At 39.2% G+C, this 12,669-nt stretch overlaps 1 protein-coding gene across 4 annotated transcripts in view; it reads left to right on the forward strand.

Moving 5' to 3' along the window:
- Window positions 1-12,669, forward strand: part of Fgd4 (FYVE, RhoGEF and PH domain containing 4) — a 157,799-nt gene that overhangs the window by 82,602 nt on the left and 62,528 nt on the right. For all 4 annotated transcript variants that reach the window (XM_057763925.1, XM_057763926.1, XM_057763928.1 and 1 more), the window contains exon 3: window positions 10,563-10,737. In XM_057763925.1, coding sequence (XP_057619908.1) covers window positions 10,563-10,737 — 175 coding nt within the window. The remainder of the gene's footprint in view (window positions 1-10,562; window positions 10,738-12,669) is intronic.

The raw sequence follows: 12,669 nt of genomic DNA on the forward strand, positions 1-12,669 counted from the left end.
GCTTATGAGAGAGTATGTTCTATATTTGTCTTTGTGGATCTGGGTTATGTCAATCAGTGTGTTATTTTCTAGTTCCATCCATTTGCCTGAAAATTTCAAGATGTCATTTTTTTTTTTAACCTCTGAGTAGTACGCCATTATGTAAATATACCACATTTTCTTTATCCTTTCTTGGGTTGAGAGGCATCTAGGTTGTTTCCAGGTTCTGGCTATTATGAGTAGTGCTGCTATGAACATAGCTGAGCAAATGTCCTTGCGGTGTGAGTGTGCATCCTTTGGGTATACGCCCAAGAGTGACACTGCTGAATCCTGAGGTAGATTGATTCCTAATTTTCTGAAAAACTGCCATAGTGATTTTCACAGTAGCCGTACTACCACCAGCAATGGAAGAGTGTTCCCCTAACTCCACATCCTCTCCACCATAGGCTGTCGTCAGTATTTTTGATCTTAGCCATTCTGACAGGAGTCAGATGATATCTCAGAGTTGTTTTGATTTGAATTTCTCTGATGACTAAAGATGTTGAGCATTTCCTTAAGTGTCTTTCAGCCTTTTGAGATTCTTCTGTTGAGAATTCTCTGTTTAGATCTGTACCCCATTTTTTAATCGGACTATTTGGTATTTTGATGTCTAGCTTCTTTATTTTGGAGATCAGCGCTCTCAAATGTGGGGTTGGTGAAGATCTTTTCCCATTCTGTAGACTGTTGTTTTGTCTTATTGACTGTGTCTGATTTACAGAAGCTTCTCAGTTTCAGGAGGTCCCATTTATTTGTTATTCTCAGTGTCTACACTATTGGTGTTATTTTTAGGAACTGGTCTCCCGTGTCAATGCATTCAAGGCTACTTCACACTTTCTCTTCTGTGAGGTTCAGTGTGGAGGTCTTTGATACATTTGGACTTGAGTTTTGTGCATGATGATAGATATGGATCTATTTGCATTCTTCTACATGTCAACATCCAGTTATACCAGCCCCATTTGTTGAAGATGCTTTCTTCTTTCCATTTTATATTTTTTGCTTCTTTGTCAAAAATCAAGTGTTCATATGTGTGCAGATTAATATCTGGGTCTTTGATTTGATTCCATTGGTCCACCTGTCTGTTTTTATGCCAGTATCAAACTGTCTTCAATATTGAGCTTAAAGTCAGGGATGGTGATGCCTCTAGATGTTTCTTTATTGTACAGGAGTGTTTTGGCTATCTTGGGTTTTTGTTTTGTTTTGTTTTTTCATATGAAATTTAGTATTGTTCTTTTGAGGTCTGTGAAGAATTGTGCTTTGATTTTGATGGGAATTGCATTGACTCTGTAGATTGTTTTTGGTAAGATTGCCATTTATACCATATCCATGAACATGGGTTTCTGATATCCTCTTCAATTTCTTTCTTCAAAGACTTAAAGTTCTTGTCATACATTTCTTTCACTTGTTTGTTTAGAGTTACCCCAAAATATTTTATGTTGTTTATAGATATTGTGAAGAATGATGTTTCTCTTATTTCTTTCTCAACCCATTTATCGTCAGTATGTAGGAGGGATACTGGGTTTTTGTTTTGTTTTTTTTTTTAGTTAATCTTGTGTCCTGCCACATTACTGAAGGTGTTTATTAACTGTAGGAGTTCTCTGGTAGAATTTTTGGCATCACTATGTAAACTATCATATCACCTGCAACAGTTTGACTTCTTTCTTTCAAGTCTGCTTCCCCCTTGATCTCCTTTTGTTGTCTTATTGCTCTACTTAGAACTTTGAGTTCTATATTGAATAGATATGGAGAGAGTGGACAGCCTTGTCTTGTTCCTGATTTTAGTGGGATCACTTTGAGTTTCTCTCCATTTCATTTGATGTTGACTGCTAGCTTACTGTATATTGCCTTTATTATGTTTAGGAATGTTCCTTGTATCCCTGCTCTCTCCTAGACCTTTATCATGAAGGGGTTTTGTATTTTGTTGAAGGATTTTTCAGCAGCTAATGAGATAATCATTCTCTCCCTATCTATTCAATATAGTTTACATAAGTGATGCCAAAACCTCTGCTGGAGTGCTATGAACTTCCTCTTAGCACTGCTTTCATAGTGTCCCATAAGTTTGGGTATGTTGTGAGGTCGTTTTCATTGAATTTTAGGAAGTTTTTAATTTTTTTATTTCTTCCTTGACTCAGTGGTGATTCAGTTGAACATTTTTCAATTTTCATATGTTTGTGAGTTTTTTGAAATTAATGTTATTGTTGAATTCTAATTTTAAGGCATGGTTATACTATAAGCTACATGGTATTATTTCAATCTTTTTATATCTATTGAGGTTTGCTTTGTTACTGAGTATGTGGTCGATTTTTAGAGAAGGTTCCATGAGGTGCTAAGAAGAACATATATTCTTTTGTGTTTGGGTAGAAAGTTCTATAGATATCTGTTAAGTCCATTTGGGTTATAACATCTGTTAGTTCCATTCTTGCTTTGTTAAGTTTCTGTCTGGCAGACCTGTCCATTGGTGAGAGTGAGGTGTTGAAGGGCTTAATATATGATTTCGTGTGTGGGGCTTAATATATGATTTAAGCTTTAGTATCGTCTCTTTTACAAATGTAGGCACCCTTGTATTTTGGGCATAGATGTTCAGAATTGAAACTTCCTCTTGATGAGTTTTTCCTGTGACAAATATGAAATGACAATCAATCTCTTTTGATTGATTTTAGTTTGAAGTTTATTTTGTTAGATATTAGGATAGCTACCCCAGCTTGTTTCTTAGGTCCATTTGATTGGAAAATCTTTTCCTAACTCTTTACTTTCACTCTGAGGTAATGTCAGAAGTGTGTTTCTTGTATGCAGCAGAATGATGGATTCTGTTTTCATATCCAATATATTAGCTTGTACTTTTTTTTTTTTTTTTTTAAGGTTTTTCGAGACAGTGTTTCTCTGTAGCTTTGGTGCCTGTCCTGGAACTAGCTCTTGTAGACCAGGCTGGCCTCAAACTCACAGAGATCTGCCTGCCTCTGCCTCCCGAGTGCTGGGATTAAAGGCGTGCACCACCACCGCCCGGCTTTAGCTTGTACCTTTTTATAGGTGACTTTAATCCATTTGTATTAGGAGATATTAATGATCAGTGATTGTTAGTTCCTTTATTTTTGTTTTTGGTGGTGGTAGTGGTATTGTGTGTGTGTGTTTCCCTTCTTTGAGAATTGGCTGCTGTGTGATCATCTCTTGCATGTGTTTTTGTGGATGTAGCTAACTTCTTTGGGTTGAAGTTTTGCTTCTATACACTCTGTAGGCCTGAATTTGTGGATAGGTATTGTTTAAATCTGATTTTGTCTTGGAATATTTTGTTTGTTCCGTCTACGGTGATTAAAATCTTTGTTGAGATTGCATCTGTGGTGTCTTAGTTTCTACATAACACCTGTCCAGGACCTTCTGGCTTTCATTTTTTCCATTGAGAAGTTGGGTGTAATTCTGATAGGTCTGACTTTGTATGTTACTTGGTCTTTTTCCTTTGCAGCTCTTAATATTATTCTTTCTTTGTTCTGTATGCTTAGTGTTTTGTTTATTATGTGTCAAGGGGACTTTTTTTTTTTTGGTCCAGTTTATTTTGTGTTCTGTAAGCTTCTTGTACTTTTCATAGACATGCCCTTCTTTAGGTTGGGAAAGTTTTCTTCTATGATTTTGTTGAATATATTTTCTGTGCCTTTAAACAGGACTTCTTCTTCTTTAATTTCTGTTGCCTCATAAGGGGCAATTTAATCCTAGTACTGTGAACCTGGTCTAGGCTGAGGAGCTCATAGGCTCTTGTTGGAGGATGTTGTGAAGGCACCACATACTTTGACTAAAGAACATAGAGAAATCAATTAAATTGACCAGGAATCTTCCTTCCTGCTGGCTAGCTTTCATTGCATCTGAAGTTGCCATGGAGGCTGCTAAGGAAGACGTCAGTGGTCTCACCCAGAGCTGAACCTTGCATGCTTCATACAATGTCACCCAGCCAGGCCAGATGTGCATTAGTGGCATGACTGTTATGGGATAAACAACTGTTCTTTAAGTTTGATTTGATACTTGTACCACAAGAAGGAATTCATAATTGGTTAAGTAAACTTGTTTAAAAGTCCATGGCTAGGGAGGTCAAAGCCCCTGTGGTGGGACTTGCTATTGTTGATTTACTGAGCCTTTTAAATATTTGTTTGTACCTGTAGACCTGGATTACAAGGTTTCTTAAACTTCATCACAAAGCTTTCTGTAGTGGGCAGTAGTTAGTGCAGAGACTCATGACTGGCCAAAGTGTTGAGAATGTGAGACTGGCCAAAGTGTTGAGAATGTGACTGAGTGCTCAGCCTGAGGATCACCTGTGTCAGCTTCTCACTTCTGAGTCCTTACATGGCCTCAGGGACTGGACTTGACTGGGAATGTCAAGGGAATGAAGAAAAGACAGACAGACACATAGAAAAACTTGAATCAGGTGGCCTGGGCCCTCTGATAGGAAACCAAAGGCTGCCCAAATCTCACCGTGTTTATTCTATACAGTTGAGCAGGGAAGCAGGGTTATTGCATACAGATGACTCAGTGAAGCAGATTTAGATCATCTCCATCCATAGGATCAGCCTCTACAGGTGAACCAGTCTTCATGTCGTAAACATGCAAGGAGAAGCGATGATGGACATTTTCAGCGCACACTCTCAACATTTACACTTGGCGCCCCAAGTAAGGCTTTGCCATCCCTCTGCCTCACCTGGAGAAGGCTTTGCCACTCTGTGTAGCTGAGACACTAGTCCTCGATATGCCCATGCTTAGGTAAACCACCCACATTCATGTAGGGCTTTATTTGTTCTCTACATCACTCCATACCACTCTCTAAGGCTCACGAAACTCCCTGGCTAATGCCTTGCCTGGCCGGTGGTTCTGGGTGCTATGAGAAAGCAAGCTGAGCATGCTCAAAGAACAAGTTAGTAAGCAGTAACACTCCATGCCTCTGCATCAGCTCCTGCCTCCAGGTTCTTACTGTTTTCCTGCCTTGACCTCCCCCAGTGAAAGACATAAAAGCTGTAAGATGAAATAAACCCTCTATTCCACAAGTTGCTTTTTGTCACAGAAATAGAAACCCTAAGATGCCAATAGAGAAAGATTGTGTGAAGAACTGTGGCCATAGGCTCTTGCCTACAATTTTTGACAGACGTTTCTAGTTATATAAAATTACAGTTTCTTAGCTCTAGATTCTTATAGATTCTTTTATTTTTTGAGACAAGAACTTTGTTGACCAGGCTGTACTCAAACTGCCTCTGACTTTCATTCTGGATTAGAGGGTGTGCATATTGTTCGTTCCTGATCTTCAGAATGTTGATATGTAAGGATGATGACCTAATGCTAATTTCCAGCTCAGCCTACACATTTAGGGGAGTGAATGCTGCTTCTCTGTCCTTTCAAAGTCTGTGCTGGGCCTAAGACTTAAAATGGCATAGTATAGATTGACAGGAGAAACCACACACAGTTTTATATGAGACCCACATTTTATATGAGATACACATTTTTATATGAGACCCAGACTCACAGGAATAAGGGTCCTGAATTGTAGAGGTGTTGAGGGGGAGGACTGGGATCATTGTAATCTTTAAAAAGTGGCACAAGAGAGAAAGATGCCATGCAACAGAGTTTATGTGGAGGGGTTTTACTATAGGAAAGGGAACATAGACAAGGGAACGGGAGGGGAGACCTGCCTCTGGGGGCAAGAGCAGCAGAAGAGAAGAGAGGCAAAGAGAGACAGAGAGACAGAAGACAGGCAGAGAATCGGAGAAGAAGAGAGAGAGAGAGAGAGAGAGAGAGAGAGAGAGAGAGAGAGAGAGAGAGAGAGGAGGGAGGGAGGGAGGGAGGGAGGGAGGGAGGGAGGGAGGGAGGGAGGGAGGGAGGGAGGGAGGGAGGGAGGGAGGGAGGAAGGAAGGAAGAGAGGGGTGGAGAGATGGGACAGGGACCTTTTAAAAGGGAAGGTAGTGAACGTGCACAGCAGGTGCTCTTAGTGGCTGCAGCTGAGCTCCTGTCCTGTCAGAACCCCAAGGGCAGACCAGTAGAGATGCCTGAATACTATCACTAAATACAGAAGATTGGTAGCTGGCACCAGAAGGTCTTGCATGAACTGATGATTTATGCCAAGAAAGCTTATTAAAAAGTACAGCATCTTCTATACTATTTTCAAGGGGAAGGCTATGGTCAGCAGAAAGCTAAAGCAGACAGTGCTGGCCAGAGAATACAGGACGCCTCAGACACAACTGTCTTAGGACTGATGACTGCAGCTCTTGGAAGGGAAAGTTGGTTTGCCAGGAACCGAAACCTTAACTCTTTTGAGACCCTGGCCCCACCCCCAGGCCTTGCCAAGTCTAGAACTAGGCTTGTCCTTTCATCCGGGCCCCTGAGACAACCTGGATTGATCAGACTTCCAGCAATATGTATGTTAGAATTGCCACAAGAAAAGAAGACCTAAAAATCTGTTGAATCTGAATTTTTGTTTACTAAATTAGATAAAGAGAAATAAATGATGTAAACATAAGAACACCAAAGGACTTTCCCATAGGATACTGGAGCAAACCAGGAAGATGAAGAATAGTTTAACAAAGTTTGTTAACATAGATTGAAGGCTCCCACTATCACTACCTGAGGGTCTATTGTGATTTTAATTGAATACTGTTTCTTTTATGAACTCGGGTATGCTTTAGTTTGGTTCATGAATGTTTAGAATTGTAATATCCTGTTAGTGGATTTTGTCTTTAATGAGCGTGTAGTCCCTGTCCCTGTCTCTTCTGATAAGTCTTGGTTTGGTGTTGATTTTGCCACACATTACAGGAGCATTTCCTACTTACTTCTTTGACCCATTTCTTGGACTACATTTTTCATCCTTTTACCCAAAGGTGATATCTGTCCTTGGTGGTGAAGTATGCTTCTCAGGTGCAGCAAAAAGATGGAACCTTTTCTAATCAGGTCTGCTCGTCTGTGGCTTTTTAGTTAGGAATTAAGACCATTAGGTTGAGTTATTAATGAAGACTGTATATAAATTTCTATAATTTTGTTTTGGTGGTGTGAGGTTTTTCCTCCTCTTGGTGAACTATTCTGATATTATTTACTTTTGTGTTCTCTGTGGTGCAGTTTAACTTTCTCAAGACTGAAGATTTCCTTCTAGTGTCTTTCGTAGAGCTAGGTTGGTGGACAGAATTATTTAAATTTGTTTTTATCTCATGCTGGTTTTTTTCTTTGGTGTGATTTATTGTTGACTGGCTATAATAGTTTGGGCTGTCGTCTGTGATCTTTCAAAGCATGTAGAACATTTGTTCTGGCCCTTCTAGCGTTCAGAATCTCTATTGAAAACCCAGGGGGTCTATTAGTGGTCCTGCTATATTAATGGTTCTGCTATATTAATGGCAGGGTCCTCTCGCCTTGAAACTTTTAATATACTTTTTTTTCTGTATATTTAGTGTTTGAATATTGTGTCTCTTGGGGAATGTTTTTATACTTCTGTCTGTTTGGTGTTCTTCATGTCTCTTGTACTTTTATAGGCATCTCTTTCTCTAGATTGGCCAAATTTTCTTCCATGATTTTGTTAAAAATATTTTCTGTGCCATTGACGTGGGTTTCTTCTCTTTCCTCTATTCGAATTATTCATGTTTATTCTTTTCATAGTGCCCTAGATTTCCTGGATGTTTTGTGCCTGGGTTTTTTTTTAAGAATTAACATTTTCTTGACTTAGCAGTCCATTTTTCTACCCTTTCTTCAAGACTTGAAATTCCTTCTTCCTTGTCTTTTCGTCTGTTGGTGAGGCTTACTCTGAGCTGTTTGTCTGACATCCTCAGATTTTCATTTTCTCTTTTATTTCAGTTTGGTTTTTCATTAGTGATTCTGTTTCTTTCTGAATTCTACTTTCATGTCTTGAATTTTTTATTATTTGTTTCATTCATCTGTTTATGTTTTATGGTCTTCATAAAGGTATTTATTCATCTTTGAACACATTCATTATTGCTATTTTCAAGTCTTTGTCTTGTACATCAGCTAAATTGCTTTTTCAGGGCTATTGCAATAGGGTTGCTGGCTTATGGAGGAAGTGTATTGTTTTGTGTTTTTTTTTTTTTTACTGGGGTTGATGTATCTGGAGTTAAGATATTTGAAGTGGTTCTTGCTGTAGATATGGTGTTGCCTTTATGGGGTGGGTGTTCCATTCTTTGGTTGCTGTTGCCCACTTTGGGTCCTAGCCAAATGTGACAGCAGAGAGGTCCCTGATAGAATGAGAGTCACAAATGAATGGTAGGTGTGGTGAAGGGGAAGAACTAGAGAGGTCCTTGCCTCTGTGTCTCTACCAAGAGACTAAGTCCCAAAAGGATGACCATGGGGCTGGAAGGAGAGATTCAGGTCTAAGGGAGCAGCAACAGGTCTAAGAGTAAGTCTGGAGAGTCTGGAATTGAGGGTGGGGAGGTGAATAAAGGCATTTGTCTGAGTCCCAGCTAACTGTAACAGCTGAGGTCCCTAGTAGAGAGCTGTTCTGTGGGTTGGTGGAGAATCACAGAGGAATGGAGATAGGTTAGAAGGAACAGGTGAAAGGGGCAGAGCAGAAGAACCAAAGATACCCTGGACTCTGTCTGGGTCCATACCAACAGCTATTATTTTTCCTTTTTGCAACCAAGGCAGACATTGCCAATTGAGTCTGCTTTCAATCTAGTCTTGGATTTTCTCAAAATTTTAATAAAGTAACAACTAACTAAAGTTATTATGCTGAGCAAAAGTCAATGTGACTGATAATAAAAGTTGCTTATGAAATGTTTGGTAGCTACGCATCCATGTACTAGAAACCCTTTGTTTGTATTGTTCTTTTACATCAAGAGTTTTGAATAAAAACATGAAAGCCATGACTATGAAAAATATTAAGAGACTTAGAGTAGTGAATGTGGGCAAGAAAGGGAGTCTTGGACCTATAATTTGGAGGCATAAATGATTTTATAAAGAACAGTGTTGTTAGAAAGAAGGCATTTCCCTGTCTGCAGCATTTCTTAACCTGTAGGTCTCAACCTTTGGTCAAGGCTTTTCACATGGATCACATAGTAGATATTCTGCATATCAGATATTTACATTATGCTATAATTCATAACAGGAGCAAAATTACAGTTATAAAATAAAAACAAAAATAAAAACAATTTTGTGGTTGGGGGTCACCACAACGTGAGGAATTATATTAGAGGTCATAGCATTAGGAAGCTTGAGAACCAGAGCTCTAGTAGGCTGGATGTCTGAGTGCAGTGTTTATATTCCCATGCCTATGGCATTATTTCACGCTTAGTTCATGTTCACCATACATTTGAAAATTTATGTAATGTGAGTGTTGAATGATGGTAACAATAATAGAAACAGGAATATATGTGAGTAAGCTAGTTTATGAAAACCTGATGTCAGTGACCTCAGAGGGTACAGGGCATTGTGAGGCCACGTGTGGGTGCCAGGAACCAAACCCAGATCCTCTGTAAGAACAACCAGTGCTGTTAACCACTTAGCCGGCTCTCCGTTTCAGCTTCCACCATTTTATGAACTGTATTTTTGAAAGCATTGTCTTTATAGAAAGCATGCCAGTTTCTTTGATTCAGATCTCCTTAGGTTCAGAGAATTAGTCAGATTAATTGTTCTTCTGACAAGGCTCATTGAGATCCATTTTTGTTCCCTGTAATAAATTAATAAATGATGAAAGCTTGGCATGTTATATCTTTTTATGTATAACTTTCTAAGGAATTCTGTAAATGCTAATATTTTATAAAATCACCTGTTTCTATTTTTGGAGTGAAATGAAGTAAATGATTGATTGGTGATGTCGGCTCAAGACAACTGTCTGATGCAGCAAACAGCACCATTGGGATCCTGCTCTTGCTATTTTATTGACTGGGTTTACCATGGAGAATAGTAGTGACGTGGGAGCAAGAGTCTGGATGCCAGGTGTGAGATCAGATAGGGTGTGTTATCCTGGGCATCACCGGCCCTTCTGCTCTATAGATGGAAGAGGACAAAAGCCACTGGCCTCAGACTATGGGGTTTAATGTGTAAAACTTACCCAAGAGCAAATGAGGGAAAGGCTTTTGTTATAGAAGATGCTGCATTGGGGAACAGTACAATGAATAAGTAAAAGAAAAAGTAAAAGTCAAAAGTTTACAAACAGAAAACTGCTATTATGTTATATTGCCATTGTTTTGTGTTACCTTGGTAACTGTGTGGGAAAACTGCAATCACTCTATTACAGGAAAGTCTGCCTTGTAAAAACCAATGTATTTCTAGCACTTTGTGTTTAGTTTGTCACCTTTTCTCTGGACAAATAACAGTCTGCCACAGAGTTTAGCATGCTGTAGTCTTATGTAGATTTCCAGGCATTATCAGAGCGTATATTCATATATAATTAAATGATTTCGGGGAGATCTGGAGAAGTACCACAGACTAGATAACGTTCTCCTTAGTTAGCTCAGTTCCAGACTGACAGACTCCTTTACAATACTTTACTAATGCTAACAAATTTTGCACCCACCCAGGATACCAGAGTCTTCGCTGCTACAGAGCACAGCACTGAAACACTGAATGCTCTTCTCTTTCTACAGTGCCTCCAAAGCCATTACACCTGCAGAATTTACCTACACCCCAAGTCCCCAGGCATAAAGCTTTACCGAGTGCAAAACCAAGAATGGAGGAAGCTAATCCAGCCCCTACGTCCTGTGCCTCAAAAGGGAAACCTAGTAAGGTGTCAGACCTCATCAGTCACTTTGAAGGAGGCAGGTAAGAGTTCCCGTGTATGGGAGGGGGGAGATGGCCTTTGAAAGTCATAGCATCTTACTAAATTTCCAGCCTTTAACAAGGACATTTCAAAAATCAATTCCATGATCCTGCATTAATGGTAGGCATTGACATTTACTGCTTCTCATTGTCTGTGTCTGTGTCGTTCTGAGTAACTGCTGTAGCCATGCTGCTGTCCACCCTTGGGAGTAAGGCCACCATGTCATCTCTGACTCCATTGTGTTCACTCTCTGAGGAGCTGCCTCCTGTGCATTCTTGCCTTCCTGGGCCCTCTCTAGTCTTTCTGACCCATTCCACTTAACGAGAGGCTATTATACCAATTCAGTCTGCTCCTCTCTTCTTATTGGTACCTCATGGTAAGTGTTACAGAGAGATATCATTGCTAAACACAAAGCTCATGCTAAATACCCATTTCATTCTCAGAGAGAGAACTTTATATTCTTTAGTTATAATGTATGGGCAAAATGTGTTTTTCTCATATAAGAATAAAAACCAAATCCATATAAGTTGCTTTTCTACTTGTCCTGCCTAAATTGTTTTATTATAGAATTGTTTTATGTCACCAGAAATCCAAAAGAATGTATATAATTTCACTTACACCCATGAAGGCAAATATTTTCACTCATTCAGGTATAATATTGAGATATAATTTCCCATTACAATAAATCACTTTTTAAAAATAATTATTTTATTATTTTATATGTATGGATGTTTCATGTGGACTATTACATGGACTTTTAAGTTTTATAGTCAGAAATATTTGGGGGATGTTCTGGGAAGCATGAGCAAGCACAAAACTACAATATCTCATTCAAAATGCAAAATGTAAGTATAAGCCAGCTGGGGGCACAGGCCTATAAACACAACACTTGGGGCCGAAGGAAAGGGGTCCAGAGTTTGAGGAGAGCCTGGCCCCCTATTGCAAAACTCTCTCAAAAACAAAACAAGAAACTAAAATGAAATGTATTTACAAGATATTATACTTACTATAATAGTTACAACTTATGGAGAAAAGTGATTAAAAGCCTGTCTTCATTTTTCATTCCTGACCAGTTGTGGTATCTCCTATAAATCCTAAATACCTCCAAAGGGAATTTATGATGTTTTTGATAGCTAAGATTGTAGCAATATTTAAAAGAATGATTAAACTCCTTTAGTTTTCTTCTCAGAGTGAATTGATTCAAAAACAGAAGAGCGATCCTTCCAGTCACAGATTCTGTAGCCACTAAAGTGACTGCAGAATGTAAGGAGGGCTGGAGACTGAGCCTGGTATAAATGCTATCATCCAGGGCTTGCAGAGACCTCAAAGGATTCAATATTCCAAAGACTCGGGTCTCTAACTCTGATCAATGTTGTGTGCCATTCATTGTGTTGTTTGAATTTCTCTCTCCAGGTAAAATGTGGACAGTTTCTATACTGTCTTAAGGAAGGGTGTGTTGTCATTCATGGTTCTAAGCATACGTAAGACACCACGTTCGTGTTTGGGCAAGGCTTTGCAGGAATTCTGCTTGTGATGGAATCCATTGCAAGTAACAACAACATTGGCCCGCTGCCATACAGGTGGAGCCAATGTCAGACGTTCAAATCCACTGGAAAAAAACAAAGGCTTAGACTAAATTCAAATTTATATTAAATGAATTTGTTCTTACTGCTAGCAAAAGAGTGACAGCCTTAGAACCAAACAGTGAACTGTTCAGAATTGGGATGAAGGTGAGGTTGTCAGAGACCAACCTTGACAAAAATACTTCTCGCCAGGGTAAGGGCGTGGGGATTATAAATATAGCAAAGAACATGAAGATGCAAATGAAATAATAAAATGGAGAAACATAAAGGTAGTATCGGGCAGGAATTCTTTAGTGAATACTGAAAATTTGCCCACGTTTAATTTCCAACTGCTTAAAATACCCCTGACCC

Source organism: Chionomys nivalis, chromosome 3, assembly GCF_950005125.1.
Source record: "Chionomys nivalis chromosome 3, mChiNiv1.1, whole genome shotgun sequence".
Classification (NCBI taxonomy): domain Eukaryota; kingdom Metazoa; phylum Chordata; class Mammalia; order Rodentia; family Cricetidae; genus Chionomys; species Chionomys nivalis.